Here is a 17,140-nt window from a genome sequence, read left to right as displayed (position 1 = left end):
AGTGTCAAGTTCAGCTGGGCATCTCCAGCATCTAACATAGATACAGGACAACAAAGGCCAGTCAGTGGCAAATGACAGCCTGATGGATGAAAGGGACTTTTCAGATGTGTGATAAAGCAGGGCATGGGAAGTAGAATATAAAGAGCCCCCATTTTGCTTCTCCCTTTCCCAGAAAGTTTGGTTGACTTACTCATTTCACCTTAATGAAATTCAAGTTTAAACTTGGCTACCAAAGCCAGGTTTCTTTTTTTGGCTGCATACATTACCTGAGTAACTTGAGGAATCAAGAGCATCTCATAAAATCTGAGTGAGTTCTTTCACAGTGGGCTTCTGAGTGAGTTCTTTCTTTGAGTGGGCTTCCATAGTAGCTCAGTCAATAAAGAATCCGCCTGCAATGCAGGAGGCCGGGGCTCAATCCCTGGGTGAGGAAGATCCCCTGGAGAAGGAAGTGGCAACCCACTCCAGTATTCTTGCTTGGAAAACCCCATGGACAGAGGAGCCTGGCGGGCTGCAGTCCATGGGGTTGCATAGAGTCGGACATGACTGAGCAACTAACACTTTCACTTTCACAGTAGAATTCTAGAAATAATGCTTAGTAACAAATGAAATGAGAGAGGGTCCTACAACTATTATATAGGGTCCTATAACAGCAGTCCTGTTATAACATGACTTGCTATTACATTTGCCTATATAAGGCAGTGGATCAAACCAGGCACCTGAAATAGAGTCAGCTCAACCTGGAGAAGTCTGAGAGATGAATTAAACTAGACTGGATTAGAAATATTAATTGGAAGCAGAGGTAGATTCTGCACTGGCAGCCCATGAGCCAGATCCAGGTTGCAGAGGTATTTGGTGTGGCCACACAGTGTTAAGAAAAATTGTTTTTGAAACGATATGTAGAAATTGTGAGTTCACACAGGAACTGTGGCCCTAGTTCCTACATGGCAGCAGTTGATGGGGACTGAGTGGCCACTTCTTCTATCACCTTAAACTGGTTTACTTTTTTCATTTTCCTGGCTCCTGTGTGAAAATTTTTACCGCCCTTAATGTAGGACTTTAGTTTTCAGGAAGTTTGGGAATCCATTTATATTTGTGGTCTCTCTTTCTGTCTGGTAGTCTTAAAGTTGGTCAGGTAGCCCTGAAATTAAATAAACAAGCATGAGTCCTTAATTAGAGAACATTCCTTTCAGATGGATTTTAAAAACACTAATAGCATTAAAATGAGACTCTGCCCTCAGCAAAGGGACCTTTCAGAAAGTAGACTGAAGCATTGACCAAGCATCTGTGATGTTGCAAAGATATAATTAATCATGGAGAGTGTTAATTATGTCCTGCAGAGGAAAGTAATTGTGCTCTGCAACATACTTAATGCAGAATTATCAGGAAGGAATGTGCCACTTAAAAAACACAGTTTTGTGACATTTTACCATGCATAATTCTGAATTCTATTAGACTCTAATATGAGACGATAATTTTCCCTCTGACTTAGTGCGTTAGGAAGCTACTATAGTGTAATCTCATTAATATTTGACATTGAAATGACTTCATATTTCCTAGTTTTTCTACATACCCCAGGTCCAAAACTCAGAATCTGCAAAAACTTTTCTCCTTGAATTGTTAACTATATAGAATGAAACAATGCTGTCCCTTTTCTCCAAATCCCAACAAAAGATTCTGTGGTCTAGTATCTGGAACACTCTGTTCTTAGATCTTGTTCTAGAAGCTAATTTATAAGTCTTTTTGATTTTTGTTTGTTTTCTAATTTGTCATAATACATTTCCTTCTCTAAGCAGAGATAGCTCTGGTTATAGGGAACCCCTGACTCATCTATAAGATAATAGGTAACAGTTCCAAGCACACCAGCATTGGCAAAACCACAGCAATAGTATGCAGTCTGGGAGCCACTTTGGGAGGCCAACTGCTGGGATTTGAACCCTAGCTCTGATACCAGGGACTTTCCTCGTGGCTCAGACAGTAAAGGATCTTCCTGCAATGCTGGAGACCGGGATTCAACCCCTGGGTGGGGAAGATCCCCCAGGAGAAGGGAATGGCTATCCACTCTAGTATTTTTGCCTGGAGAATTCCATGAACAGAGGAGCCTGGTGGGCTACCGTTCATGGCATCTCAAAGAGTCGGACATGACTGAGTGACTAACACTTACCGTCTGACACCAGCTGGTGACCTTGAGCAAGTCACTTCAGGGCTCTGTGCCTCAGTTCACATGTTGTGAGGTGGGGATAACAGTGCTCCCCACAGGGTGGTTGGGAAGATTCAGTGTGTAAATAAATGTAAAGCACTTGCAGTAGTGGCAGGCACATAGGAGGTGCTCTTTTTTTAGTTGTAATTATTGTTTAGCTCCTGTTGAAATAGGCAAGAATGGAGTGAGTCCAAGGAAGAGATGCCATCTCAAGCTTTTCACTGGGTCTGTTTCCCTTGGGTCAGTGTGTTTTAAAATACTGAACTGTTTCTCAGCATTTAAAATTGTAAGAATTTATATAATAATATGGGTTTCTGGTTTCTTTGGGATAACTGGACTGTCTGGCCACTCTGAGTCCCATTTGATCAAGATCACCATCTCTCAGAGCTGACCGGTAGCTCTGCCATTTGCCACAGTCCCCACCACTCCTCATTACTCCCCCACAATGAGGCCAAGCACTGAGCCAAGACGAGTGCCATCCAGCTAGTGGTCTGTGACTCACAGGGGTGAGCTGTCACCCAGGGAGGTGGCAGCAGGAGGTGACAGCAGGTGGGTAGGATGACAAAGACGTCAGACTCTGGTTTAGACAGGATATAGTAGAAAAGTGCAAGGTTGCCCCTGTGAGGGCAGAGCCCCCTGCTATGGGATCATGGTCAGAGGCAGTAGGTGGAGTGTGGACAGAGACGTAAGAGCTAGTGGGAGGCTAGAAAGTGGGGTGTGGAGGCCTAAAGAAGCTGCCATACTGTACAGGATCCTGGGTGGGGCCCTGGGCTTTGGGCAATTAAACAGAGGCATGAAGACTATGTGTGAGATGTTTGATGGTAATCTGACTGCTACTAACAGATCCAGAACCTAATTGACTAAAGGGCTTAGCCTGGAGATGGTAGGTTTTAAAATTCCTTTCTCTGATTAGCGAAGTGGATGATCACCCTTTCTTCCATTCCCTGGCCATTCAGTTGAACTCTTTTTATGAGCCGCCTGTTCAGTCACTCACTCTTCAGGGGACTGTTTCTCCATCTGTGGGCTTGGAGTGTCTGTTGGTCTCCAATTGGAATCTTCGGGTTTTTCTTTGGTCATTTGAGAATCACGGCTGGGGGGAGGGAGCTAAGGAAATCTTAAAGCAAAGTACAGGTGACACCTTGTACCTTTCTGCATCCAGGTCAACTACAGGCAAAGCATCGACAAGCTGAAGTACAGCTCTGTGACCAACACTCCTCAGATTGTTCAAGCCAAAATCAATGCCCAGCAACTGAGTCATGTAAGTGACACCCTCTCCACCCGGCTAGTTGTGGGGGACTTGCAGTTGCTTTGCAGGGTTCTGGATATCTGGTTCCCCAAAGATTTGACTTCCATTGATGGTGTCATATGTCCTGTTACAACCATGAGATGGCTCTTTTTAAAAGTTACTATTTTTAATATTTATTTATGTTTGGCTGCGCTGGGTCTTCCTTGCACTGTGCATGCAGCTTTTCTATAGCTGCGGCAGTCAGGGGCTCCTCTCTAGATGTGGTGCTTGGGCTTCTCATTGTGGTAGCTTTTCTAGTTTCGGAGCATGGACTCTAGAGTAGTTGTGATATGCCAGCTTAGTTGGTCTGCAGCATGTGGGATCCTCCCAGACCAGGGATCAAACCCATGTCCGCTGCTTTGACAGGTGGATTCTTAATCACTGGACCCCTAGGAGAGTCCAGAAATCACTCTGTTTGATTTAAACTTTATTTTATAAATTTAAAATACATTCAGAAGTAGAAAGGACAGCATAATGAACCCCCAGGCAGCCGTCACTCAGCTTCAGTGAATTAACTCGTAGCCAGTCTTGCTTCAGTATGCACATCCACTGCCCACCTCCATATTATTTTGAAGGAAATCCTAGGTATTGTATAATTTAATCTACAGATATTTTAGTATGAATCTCTAAAATGTAAAAATAATTTTAAACATATTTATACAATTTTGATATAGCACACCAAAAAAACCAACAAAAATTCTTAACATCACCAATGTCCAGGTGGGATTCAGCATTCCAGTTGTCTCATAGGGTTATTTTTTTTTTCACAGTTTGTCTGAATCAAGCTCCAGATAAGGTCCACACTTTGTGATTGGTTGATATGTCTTCAAGACTCTTTTCATCTTTAAGTTTTCCTCTTTATCTCTTTTCTTGCAAGTTGTTTGTTGAAGAAACTGAACTGTTTATCCTATAAAGTTTCCCACATCTGAGCTTTGCTGACTGTATCCCAGTGTGGATTGCATGTGTTCTTCTGGCCTCCAGTGCCTACAAAATAATAGTTGGATCTCTAGGTTTGGTCAGGCTCAGATTTAATTTGGAGGCAAGACTGCTTCTCATAAGATGCCGTGTTCTTCCGTTGGGAATCATAAAATGTCTGGTTGGCTGTTTCTGTGTGTGGTTTAAGATGGTCTGTTTGCAATGTGGGCAGACATTTGATAATTACTCTTTGAGTATCTAACTGCACATAGCGAGAGGTTTGGCATTGCAGTAAGTTTAAAAAAATAAGTGTCATACCCTCAAGTGCTTCAGAGGCCAGCAGGTGAGGTAGCCACAGGGAAGTCTTTTGCAAACTTGTAACTGTGAGCATGCCTTTGAGTTGTTTGACTTTTCATTTGGCATCTTCCGTCTGTTAATTTAAAACATTCGTAAAATTACAGGCTTCCTTGTGAAATGCCTTTTCCAGAAATTCCTTCTCGGCTACGGGCCTACAAAAAGAGAGTGAGAAAGAGCGCATTCTCTCCAAAGTTCTCCTTCTGTCATGTCAAAACCATGTGCTTACCCTGCGGGTTTATTTGAAATCCAACAGGTGAATTACCGTGCCGACTATGAGAAAAACAAGTTGAATTATACGTTGCCCCAGGATGTCCCTCAGCTGGTGAAGGCCAGAACCAATGCAGAATTGTTTAGCGAGGTGAGCAAGGAGCATGGGTGAGAACGTGGTGGGGGCTATAAACAGATGTGAAAATGAAGGGACAAGGGTGGTCCAGCAAACAGGGCCCAGGGACTCCTCTGTTCATGGAGAGGTTCATCAGAGGTGCCCATCAGGTTGTAATTTTGAATGTTGCTGCCTCATGGCATGTAGTAGTTCATGAGAATAAACTGATCACAGCAATTGAATTCCCAGTGTTTGTGCATGTGTATGGTGTATGCTGGAACACACACATACACACACTCATACACACTCATCATCATCACCATCATCATCCTGATGACTCCTAGCTGGTGCTTTGCTGTGTGAGTAAAGTTTAAGTTTGAAGAAGACAAAACTTAATCACCAGATTCTCCCAGGAGTCACAATGAGGCTATGACTAGGCTTCTTATTCTAGATGGGAATTGTAGGGCAGGAGAAAGGAAAGAGGAACTAACCTGGGAGGTGGTGGTTTAGTCGCTAAGTCATGTCCCACTCTTGGGACCCTGTGGACTGTAGCCCACCAGGCTCTTCTGTCCATGGAATTCCCCAAGCGAGAATACTGGAATAGGTTGCCATGCCCTTCTCCAGGGGATCTTTCCCACCCAGGAATCGAACCCACATCTCTTATGTCTCCTGCATTGGTAGGCGGGTTCTTTACCACTAGCGCCACGTGGAAAGCCCCTTAGACAGATATATGATATTATTTTTGCAAATGGTAAACTGAGGACCAAAAAAGTGAAGTAGTTTGTCCAAGGTCACATGATCAGGCAGCGACAGTGCTGGGATGAACCCATGGGTCTTCTCATTGTCCTGTCCCATCATTGCCCCACACGGCCCTACAGCGAGGGAACCAACAGTGTTAATAATTGTTGTTATCACTTCGGTAGTAACAGCCAAGATTCTGCTCTGTAAACAGATGAAGGTGCCAACTTTGTAATTTAAAAAACTTCTGTTCAACTTTTGGCAAGACTGGACAGTGATTCCCATTCACCTGTGATTCTGTTTGTCAGGTTAAGTACAGAGAAGGCTGGGAGAAGACAAAGGGGAAAGGATTTGAGATGAAGCTGGATGCCATGTCTCTGCTGGCTGCCAAAGCTTCCGGAGAGCTTGCAAGCAATGTAGGTTTTTCTCATTAACTCAGAAATGCATAAAAAACAGTTCCAGTAAAACATCAGTGGTCCCGCAGAAAAGAATAATGACTGTTAACATCATAAACATTGCTATGCTTTAATCTTCTACTGGGTTTGAGAGGTGTTGGGAGGTGTTTTTTCAGAATAGTTCCTCTTGCACTTGTCACTTGGACATGGTCCCCCTTGCACTAACTACGGTCCCTCCCATGGCAAAGTTTATCTCTCACAGTTGACTTTCCTTTTTCTCTCCAGATTAAATACAAAGAGGAGTATGAAAAAGCAAAAGGCAAAGTCCTAGGAACCACAGACTCGAGGCTGCTGCACTCCCTTCAGGTTGCCAAGATGAGCAGTGAGGTAAAATCTTTTCTACTCCTCAACCCCCTCACTTAGGGCTGTGTTGCTGTGAAAGTTTTTCCCAGCCTGCTTCACCTGAAACTGTTATTTTTCCACTTCCACTTGTAATTTCTTTCCTGGCTTATGTGGGAAATGTTTTCTTCCTTTATCTTGGCAAAGACTTCTATTCTTTTAAAGGAGATGAGAAGTGTGTGGTCTCTAAGAGTGACCGGCATCTTTTGTTCATGGTACAGGATATTCGACCACATCTATTCACTCTGAAATGTTTACTAAACAACTACTCTGCGCGAGATATTGTGTGAGACACGGGGGCTGTAAGAGTAAACAACACATAACTGGTGTCTCTCTAATGGAGTTTAATTACATTGGGAGCATTAGACAGGAAGCATTCTGTTTATTGAGGTGGTGAGGCTGGCTTATGCTGCTTTGGGAGTGCAGTCAGTTATGATTACCTGTTGAGTCATGGAGGAACCAGGGCTTGAACAGAATAAGAGAATTGGCATCTTACAACCATTTTGGATGTGCCCTATGGAACAAGCCCTCTAATGTCCTCAGTCATGAAGTATACAGAGACGCTGAGCATTTGGCTTCAATTTAGACAGAGAACAAAACTGGTTTTGCATACTTGGAGCAAATGGGGCCAAAAAAGATGGCCTTGCCCTAAGTCATATTGTAGTCAGTGGTAGTGGCTGAGGAATAGAGAATTAGACCCTAGAAGTTAAGAACTCTTAACTTACTCCAAACTTACTCCTAGACTTTTTCTACTGTACCACACTTCCTCATCATCACACCATCACACCATCATCACACTATCACCATCATCATCACCACCATCCAGCCTCATTGACCCCTCATTGCCAACATTTATCAGGTGTTTGCTGTATACCATCCCTGCACTAAGTGGGTTTCGGCTACTGTTTTGTTTACTTTTCACAGTAGGCCTCCAAGGAAAATGAGCCTTTAGAGAGGTGATGTGACTTCCCAGAGGCCATCTAGCTGGCAAAGTTCAGATCAGATTTGAACTCAAGCTTGGCTGACCCTGGAGCCCAAACTTTGCTATATTTGCCTCTCAAAGCTTCCACAGAAACCATGGATCGAGTGTTTTCTTCCTAGAGCAGCTGAGTGAAAAGAGTTAGGAGGCATTTCTCACAGAGGCAAAGTAGTGTGAAACCTCAGTTCCCAGGTGCCACCACATGGCAAAGCCAGGACTTGGGTCTCACCCTCTGGACAGACAGGTGGCATTGCCCAGAGTGCCAGTTCCTCATGGAAGACTGGGCTTCTTTCCTGCGTTTGTTTTCACGTCACTCCCGCCAAGGCAGGCTTCCAGTAATAGTGTGTGTTTTGGTGCCTTCAAGGTTGAATACAAGAAAGGCTTTGAAAAGAGTAAGACCCACTTTCACCTGCCCATGGACATGGTCAACATCAGGCATGCTAAGAAGGCCCAAGCTCTGGCCAGTGACCTGGACTACAGGAAAAGACTGCACGAATACACCGTGCTGCCCGAAGATATGAAGACTCTCTGGGCCAAGAAAGCCTACGGGCTCCAGAGCGAGGTGAGCTCTGACTCTTTGCCTGCTGTCCCCATGCAGCTCTTGCAGCTGATATGGTGACATTTTCAGAGTGATTTAGAACTTGCCCATGAATCTGTTAGGTGACTCAGGACAAGGAAGAACTGCTGGAGATGTGCCAGGCCCAGGGAGGATGGACGGGGAGGTAGAGATAGAGATGGAGTTAGAATCAAGACAGTGGAGACCAGAGGGTGGAGGGTTGGGACTCAGAGCTATTGTGAAAGTCAAGGTGTGTTGGTAATGGGATGAACAAAGAGGAAAGCAAGTGCTGAAAGTGGTAAAGCTGATAAACGTTGTAAAGTACATCTAGGAAGTATAGCAGGTTGGCAGATAAAGTCCTTAGGCAAAAAGTCTGAAAAGCCCTCCTTTTTGGTGAAGGTGCTGGTGGTTCAGAACTAAGGTAGAATAGCCTCGTCTGGTTACAGGGTGGGCAGTGGCTTCACCCACGAGCAGAGTTCTGCCTGATTATGATGAAGGGCAGAGAAAACGCAGAAGTGAGCACTTTCCTAAGTCTCCATTAACTTCTCCCAGTCTGCATCCATGTGTCTGATTAAGCTTGGTCTTTCTCTTTGCAGCTGCAGTACAAGGCTGACCTGGCGTGGATGAAAGGGGTCGGGTGGCTGGCTGAGGGCAGTCTCAACTTGGAACAGGCCAAGAAGGCCGGACAGCTGGTCAGCGAGGTAACCTGAGCCCAAGCCCCTGGCTTCTCATCCTTCTCAGCCCAAGTGACCCCGGAGAGCCGTCTTTCCCTCTGAATTCTTCTCAACCCCCAGGCTTAGTTTTTGAGTGAGACTCAGGGGAGTACTTCTTCATTTTGCACGTGTAGCTCACCCTGAATTAGCTTTCTACACCCTTACGCTTCCTGGGAGGTATTTGTAAGAAGCCAACCGATTTAAGTAGTACTTGCATCGATGAGTCAGAACGGTTGTGATATATGATTAGGACATAGGAAATGTGTTTGTCGTGTAAGGAGTGTGTGATTGCTTCTGAATCAGAGGATCTGGTATTTAGAGGTCAGTATTCTCATCATGCTTTTTGGGAAAAACAAAAACCACCTGATGCTGGGAAAGATTGAAGGTAGGAGAAGAAGGGAACAACAGAGGATGAGATGGTTGGATGGCATCACCGATTTGATGGACATGAGTTTGAGCAAATTCCAGGAGACGGTGAAGGACAGGGAAGCCTGGCGTGCTGCGTGCAGTCCATGGGGTCGCAGAGTCGGACTAAGCGACTGAACAACAGTTCTCACCATGTATGTGCCGTATACTCACTGTAGACTTTAGGCAAGTCATTCAACCTTTCCAATCCTCCTTCTCTCTTATAAAAATGAGAAGGTTGGCTAGGATCCTCCCCAAATCCCTGTGGCTCCAAGCCTGTGCTTCTCTTTACTCCCTGTACAGCTGGTGTTGGCAGCAGGCAGAGGAGGACTTTTGAAGGACATTTCATTTGCAAATGTGACTATTTCAGGAACCCCGTTTGGGATCTTCAAAGGGGGTTCTTATTTTGGTGCCAGGAAGGCTGAGTCGGCATTCTTCTTGCATATGGTAATCATAGTGCTGATAACAGCTGCCGTTTATAGGCTGATAATAATTATGCAGCCAGCGTTGCCGTTCATTGATGACTGTGAGTGTGTTACACACCCATGGTTCATTTATCACTCACATTTATTACTCCTCTGTGAGTAGACACTCGTATTATTATATTCACATCCCCATTTTACATAGGTGGAAGGTAAGACAGAGTTACATTTCCAGAAGTGGCAGAGCTGGGATCTGTACTTAGTGTTTTGGTCCAATGCATCAGCTCTGGACAATTAAGCAATATTGGATTCCCTAAGCACCTTTTCTAATTTACTCTTATTTATCCACTGCACTCATCCTTCTCTCAGAAACAGACACATTCAAAGTTAGGGTGTTTGAATAAGGAAGGTAGAGAGAAGAGAATACCCTTGAGAGTTCCCATCACTTAACTTCTTTGAGAGCAATTGAAATCCAAGTGGAACAAGCCGAGCCCCATTTGTCTTGGACAGGCGTGTGGTAAGGGGACCTTATGCCTTAGGCATGCCTGATCCCATCTCACTCCTGTGCTGACTCATTGTTAAGCTCCTCAAGGGCCAAGAAGATACCTTTTCCTTTGCCTTTCTCATAGCCCTGCTCTGCCCTGGGCAGGGTGAGTTCTTGGCTCCTCACTCGGCACTTCTGATTTGACCAATGCAGAGGCTGGGACACCCAGGGATTTCCAATCATGGAAAAGCAATGTGACTTCCTTTAATTATGTGGTGAAGGGGTTTTCCCATTCAACATGCTCCAATGAGAACGGGAAAGTACAAGTCTCTTTGGAATATTTTTTGTAGAATTTCTTTTCTTCCTCATGGGAGGAAGTTCAAAACTTTCAATATTCCAATCCTTATTTGTGCTTCAATTGGTATCAGCGATCCTCTTGCTGACGGCACTGGGGGCTCTGCTCACCTGTGATCTCCCCACAAGTTTTTGTTCAATAAGCCATTCTCAGCGGCTTCCCTCCCCATCAGCTTTGGCAACTCCAATGGAAAAGCCAGAGGAAGTACACCTCCGGGAAGGACAAGAAGGCCCCGTGGGGGAACAGAATTAGCACATGTAATTTTTGCCAGTGGCTTTGCGGGTGTGAGATGGGGACACAAGGAACACAAGCCCTCAGTAATCTGGAACACGGAGAGCTATTAGGGCAGAACCCACCTGGCCACCTGCCTCCTAGATGTGGCTCCTGGCCTTTCCTTTCACAATATTTCCTGGAACATCCTGACAGCACTGTGAATAACAGTGACTGAGAGCACAGTGATCACTTACTCTGCCCAAGGACTCCCCTCGTGGGAAGGGAGGCTTTGAAGCCTCTGCACCACCCTCAGTAAAGCAGCTTCTATTGTTCCCCACATTGTACAGTCCAAGCCTGAGCAGCTCAGGGGATCCAAGGGTCTGCCCAAGGCCGTGAAGCCAGAAAGAGGTCGGGGGAGATTTGGACCTCAGGTTTCATGGCTATCAAGTCCAAGTTCCCTCCACTCAGCTCTCCTATGTCAGATCTAAGTTTACAAAATGGATCCATCCCAGGGCTCACGGCGACACACAGGGTTCACTGAAGGGAAGATTCAAGTCCTCATTCAGTAGAAGCGACTAAAACAAGCTCACCAGGCTGAAAGTCTCAGGTCTGAGTGGTCCTCTTTAAGCTAAAGGAATAGCTGGACCATCCCCCTTGGGAAAATTTTTGGGTCACAGAAAGTATGTGGGTGTTTGCATGTATGTGATGGTGGGGACAGTCCGATCTAATGCTACCGAGTCTCTTTTCTTTGGAACCAGAAAAACTACAGGCAGAGGGTGGATGAGCTGAAGTTCACCAGTGTGGCTGACAGCTCCCAGATGGAGCATGCCAAGAAGAGCCAGGAACTGCAGAGCGGGGTGAGTCCTGGGCTGCCCTTTCTCCTGCAACCTGCTGTGTCATGGGCCTGGGAACCTCCGGGACCACAGCAGGTGCTGCCCAGGCACAAGCCAGGAGCCAAAGAGCCTTCCCTTTAAATAGGCTGGACCCTGCTTTCCATGGGCTTCCAGGCCTCCCTACCTTACTCACCATATTTCTCCTCTGGTTGTTAAGGACAGATGTCAACTGACATTGTTCTTTTTCAGTTTTTAGGCTAGTTCCTTCTTCTTTCTTTCTCCTTCTCTCTCGCTCATCAAGGACTCCAGAATTCTGGAGCCTGTAGAGAGTTATCTTAGAGGAGGATAGCATTTGCTTGTGAGATGGTGCACTTCATGCCCACTTGCACTCAAATGTGGAAGGCAGAACAGTGAAACACCACATATGTTATTTACACGTTAGGGATCAACAGCTGAGCAGGTGTAGTTGCTACCATCTGGCCAGGACATTCCTCACTTTCCTTTCTAAAGGTCCAGATACATCTGCCAGAAAGGATGCAATAAACATAATTCAGAGTCAGCAGAAATCCACTGCATGGAAACAGGCTGGGAAGTGGGAGAGAAGGGAAGAGAATAAGAGCAGGAGTGATTCAGTTTCCATGGAGAAGATGTTCACTCATGCTGCCTTTTTGGTCATTGTTCGCTTTCCAGGTGTCACTACCTGTGGATGTGCTAGGTTTGATCTTGAGGTGCAGGAGGCAGGAGATACTTCTTATTTTTCCCACTTGGGGAGTCCATGTTCATCTTAGCCCTCTAGTGGGTCATTTGTGTGGCCATAGACACTGTGGATGGGAACAGCTTGGGGAAGTTGATGCCTCCTGGGAAAATGGGGCATCCCTGATGGCTCAGATGGTGAAGAATCTGCCTGCAATACAGGAAACTCAGGTTCGAGGGTCAGAAAGATCCCCTGGAGAAGGGAATGGCAATCCAATCCAGTATGCTTGCCTGGAGAATCCCATGGATGGAGGAGTCTGGCAGGCTATAGTCCATGGGGTCACAAAGAGTCAGACATGACTGAGCGACTAACATTTTCACTTTCTTTAAGGGAAAATGAGAACCTTAGAGGGGTTCTCAGATTGGTCCCCTGGCCACGTTTTCCTCCCAGTGGCTCACTGCTGCTGCTCATTCCCTAGTCATCTATTCTGCCTTAAGCCTCATTTCCTGCATGCTGCCAGCCAGCATCTGGCCTTATTGATCTTGTAATGGATTTTCCATGTAAGACCAGAAGAACTGAGCAGCCAGCCACCTCCTCCTTTGCCTTCTGCTCCTGACCTAATGTTCTCTCCCAACAGGTGGCCTACAAGGCAGAGCACGAGCAGTCCGTCCATCAGTACAGCATTAGCAAAGACGAGCCTCTCTTCCTACAGGCCCGAGCCAACGCTGCCAATCTCAGCGAGGTACAGTCGGGGGCGGCGGGGAGGGTAGGTGTGCCGAGGGCTCTACTTTCCTGTATGTAGGCACCTGATCTGTAAAGCCCACCAGCTGTATCAGTGTGTCTGTATCCGCTGAGGCTGCCTGTGTACATCTGGTCGTTGTAAACTGCTCACCAGTATTAGTGGGCAGGAGGGGCTTCCCTGGTGGCTCAGTGGTAAAGAATCTGCCTGCCAAACAGGAGATGCCGGTTCAGTCCCTGGGTCAGGAAGATTCCCTGGAGGAAGAAATGGCAACCCACTCTAGTATTCTTGCCTGGAAAATCCCAGGGACAGAGAAGCCTGGTGGGTTACAGTCTTCGAGGTTACAAAAGAGTCGGACGCCATTGAGCGATGGAGCATGCAGACATGCACGCATGCACGCATGCAGACAGCCTTTGGTAGGAATGAGCATCAGCTATATGGTGGAGTAGGAGGCAGTGGTTATTCCGGGGTTGGAGTTGAAACGTCATAAGAATAGTGATAGAGAAGGGAGTGAAAAAGAGCTCAGAAATTGGCTCCAAACTGTCTGGGTTTTTAGCACTTACTAGGTATGCAACCGTGGGCAACTTCTTTGCTCGCAGCGGTCCCACTGGCAAATGAGGGCACGCTTATTTCCCTCTACATTGGGTTGCCCCGAAGTCTCAGTGAGCTGATATACAGCAAGCACAGGGAGGAGCATGCTCAGAGCAGCTATTCCTTAGGCACGAAGGTTTGCAGAGTTCCAACTTTTCTTCTCTTTCTTCTAAGGAAGGGCCTTTCTTGGCTCTTCTGCTGGTCTCCCAGGTCTTTGGGGTCCTGATGCAAGTATTTGGGAGAGGGGGGAGAACGGGAAAGAGAAACAGAAGCTAAATTGATTTACACAGAGAAATGGAGGGAGCCTTAGACAGTAAAGAATCTGCCTGCAATGCAGGAGACCTGGGTTCAATCCCTGGTTTGGGAAGATGTCTTGGAGAAGGAAATGTCTACCCACTCCAGTATTCTTGCCTGAAGAACCTCATGGACAGAGGAACCTAGTGGGCTATAGTCCACAGGGTCGCAAAGAGTCGGACACCACTGAGCGACTTTCACGTTCCAGAAGAAAGAACTTGAAATCTGGAGGTAGGGGCAGGACAGGAAGTGGGAGGAGCAAAGGAAAGACCCACATGCACTAGAGGCTGGGCTCAGAAAGAGAAAGGGGTGCACCAGGAGCAGCTGCTGGGCTGGTGGCGTGTGCAGGCAGAGGCAGGGAGCAGACTCTTCAGAAGTGCTGCCGTGTGTTGCGTGGTGTCATTCCACCTATGACCTGTCACTAGACTTCTTGAAGACTCTTAGTATTTTCCAGGGCTTCTGGAGTTCAGTGTCTGCTTCTTTCAGCCAAAGCCCTGTAAGGCAAGAGGCCAAAAGGAGGGAACAAGAAGGCCTGGTTATATTCAGGCTATAAGTTTCTCTGGGTCTCAGGGTTTCTATGGAAGGACGTAATGGGTGATTGCCTCCTGGAGAAGTTGTTATAGAGTCTAAGGGAAGTCCTCTCACTTCAGGATGATCTGTTTTCTCCTACCCTTAGAAACTGTATAAGAGCAGCTGGGAAAACCAGAAGGCGAAAGCGTTTGATCTGCGTCTTGACTCCTTGGCCTTCCTGGCAGCCAAAGCCAAGAGGGACCTGGCCAGTGAGGTCAGTCAGTCCCCAGTTTGCACTCGGCATCATGAATCCTGACACATATCTCTGGGAGAGTCCGAAAGTGTCCTGGCAGGTTTTTAGTGTCTCTGAGCCTCAGGATTCTAATCTGTAAAATGGGGATAAGTACGACCATCTTGAAGTGAGATAATCGTGTAAGTGTCAAGCGCACTGCCAGCCTCACACTTGTTTTTGGTAAGTGGTAACTGGTGTTATCACTAGTAGTAGCGTGAGTGGTAATCCAAACCACTCATTTTACAGGTAAACTGATGCTCAGAGACATTCCATGACTTTCTAGGGATGTGGGGGCCTGCTGACGTTAGAGTACAGACTCAGGTGTTGGAATGACTCGGGGTAAAATCCCCGCTCCATCACCAAATAGCTTGTGACTTGGGGTAGGCTGTCTCACCTTTCAAAATCTCAGTGAACGCATGGGTAAATTGGTAATTGCAAAATGGTTATGAGGAAATGAGATGCATTGATGTGGATTAAGTGTTCTGTAGTCTAGTGCTGTCTATTATGAGTCTGATGTGAGATAAGGAGCTCAGGCCAGATTGTAAGTCCGACATTGGTGGCTCAGATGATAAAGAATCTGCTTGCAGCGCAGGAGACCTGGGGAGCAGCTTTCACTTGCACTGCTTCCTTCATCAAGAAAGTCTTGCTTCCAAAAAACCCCCAAATATATATATATGTGTGTGTGTGTGTATACATTCTGTATCTATTGTGTATGTATATGTAATATATATATATATATATACACACAAAAATATACCCATAAATGTGTATAGATATCAGCTGAACTAAACAATGACTTGGCAATGTGGTTGATGTACATTATGACACAAGCCCTTTGTCTCATCACAAACCAGCACTTGTCTATAGATGCACTTTTGAGTGGCACAGATTTATACCATCCCTGGCTCATTGCAAGTGTTCAATGAGCCAAGGATCACTATCCGCCAATAAATTGTGGCGGATAGTGATCCTCTTGTTCTTGTTGGCAGATTTGAGAGTAGAGCCTATGTCTCCTGATGACCTCAGTAATGACGATGTTGAAATGATGCTACACACCAGCTTCCTGCTACAGTTTTCAAAGCATTTCCATATTTACTCTTTCTTCGGATCCTCATAAATCTAGGTCTAGTGTTTCTTTTTCAGGCCAGTGTGTTCCTTTTGCTCCCCGTAACTCCTAAATATTTACACGTACCTCAGTTGTCTTTCATTTGAACATCTTTCTGAAATAGCAGTTGAATTTTGGGTATTCTGTCTTTTTCATTTCATGATGACTTTCCATACTATTCTTGCTGTTATCAAAAAAGATTACAAAATGGCTTTCATAAAAGCAACAGGCCACTTAAAAATAAACCCAGGAAGAGTAATCTCAAATAATATACAGACAAGGTGGAATTTCCCCAGGAAATGGGGAGAAGACTGTTCGATAGCTGAACTTTCAGTTTAGTTCTGAGGTTCTGGCAGTACAGGTGTAAAGGGAAATAATGGGTTGTAATTTTTTTTTTCAGTATTTGATGAAAGGAAATATATCAGTTGTTCAAAGGAGGCACAGTTTCTATGACACTAATTCTGATAGGTCCTGTTGTATAACTTTAACTTTCTTGTGTGACTTGATGCTTAATTCCTTTAGGAGATATCTGCTAATGGACCCCTGCTCTCTTTCTCTCGTTTAGGTGAAGTACAAAGAGGATTATGAAAAATCCAGAGGGAAGCTCATTGGAGCTCAGGGTGCCCAGGGGGATTCGCAAATGAGCCACTCGCTACAAATGTCCAAGCTCCAGAGTGAACTGGAATACAAGAAGGGCTTCGAGGACACCAAGTCTCAGTGCCACGTCCCCCTGGACATGATCCACCTCGTGCATGCCCGCAAGGCTCAGCACTTAGCCACAGACATAGGTTACAAGACGGCATCCCATCACTTTACAGCTTTGCCCACAGACATGAAGGTGGAATGGGCCAAGAAGGCTTACGGTTTACAGAGTGATGTAAGCTCCTTGTGTGTGTGTAAGCTCCTTGTGTGTGTGTGCGCGCGTGTGCTAGTGTTTCCCAAACCCTTCAGGACACAGTCTATACTTTGAGATACCTGTTTCTGGATCCCTCAGTGGAAACGTTTAAGCTTCCTAGTGCCTTAATTTTACTCAGAACTATGTCCATTTTAGATTCGGTACTACCAAACAGAAAATTATACAGCTTCCTTTTTCTTCTTGGTATTCTGATGAACATGGGTTATCTATGTTTCTCCTTCTTGCTGGGTTGGCAAGGGGATGTATATGTGACATTCTTAACTGTGACCTGCCCATGGAGAGAGCATTCCTGGTATTCAGGCCCAGGTCAGTCGTCCCATGTTTAGAAAGGGCAGCTTGCTAGTCCTGCACAGCCCTTCTCCCCCTTCCCCGTTGTGTTCTTTCGTCTTCAGTTGACTGGTGAACTGAAAAGATAGGTCAGCGACAGTCAG

General features: G+C 45.8%; 1 protein-coding gene across 10 annotated transcripts in view; it reads left to right on the top strand.

Annotated features, from left to right (window-relative positions):
- The window catches only part of NRAP (nebulin related anchoring protein), a 75,370-nt gene that overhangs the window by 24,107 nt on the left and 34,123 nt on the right, over positions 1 to 17,140 (top strand). For 7 of the 10 annotated variants that reach the window (XM_055560610.1, XM_055560605.1, XM_055560604.1 and 4 more), the window contains 10 exons: positions 3,357 to 3,455; positions 5,008 to 5,112; positions 6,123 to 6,230; positions 6,495 to 6,596; positions 7,952 to 8,149; positions 8,740 to 8,844; positions 11,494 to 11,592; positions 12,900 to 13,004; positions 14,563 to 14,670; positions 16,359 to 16,670. In XM_055560610.1, the coding sequence (XP_055416585.1) occupies positions 3,357 to 3,455; positions 5,008 to 5,112; positions 6,123 to 6,230; positions 6,495 to 6,596; positions 7,952 to 8,149; positions 8,740 to 8,844; positions 11,494 to 11,592; positions 12,900 to 13,004; positions 14,563 to 14,670; positions 16,359 to 16,670 (1,341 nt within the window). The remainder of the gene's footprint in view (positions 1 to 3,356; positions 3,456 to 5,007; positions 5,113 to 6,122; positions 6,231 to 6,494; positions 6,597 to 7,951; positions 8,150 to 8,739; positions 8,845 to 11,493; positions 11,593 to 12,899; positions 13,005 to 14,562; positions 14,671 to 16,358; positions 16,671 to 17,140) is intronic. The other 3 variants (XM_055560609.1, XM_055560607.1, XM_055560608.1) reach the window with 2 other exon arrangements.

This window comes from Bubalus kerabau, chromosome 22 (assembly GCF_029407905.1).
Source record: "Bubalus kerabau isolate K-KA32 ecotype Philippines breed swamp buffalo chromosome 22, PCC_UOA_SB_1v2, whole genome shotgun sequence".
Classification (NCBI taxonomy): domain Eukaryota; kingdom Metazoa; phylum Chordata; class Mammalia; order Artiodactyla; family Bovidae; genus Bubalus; species Bubalus kerabau.
Note: the sequence above shows the minus strand (reverse complement) of the source record. Positions and strands in the feature narration are given on the sequence as shown.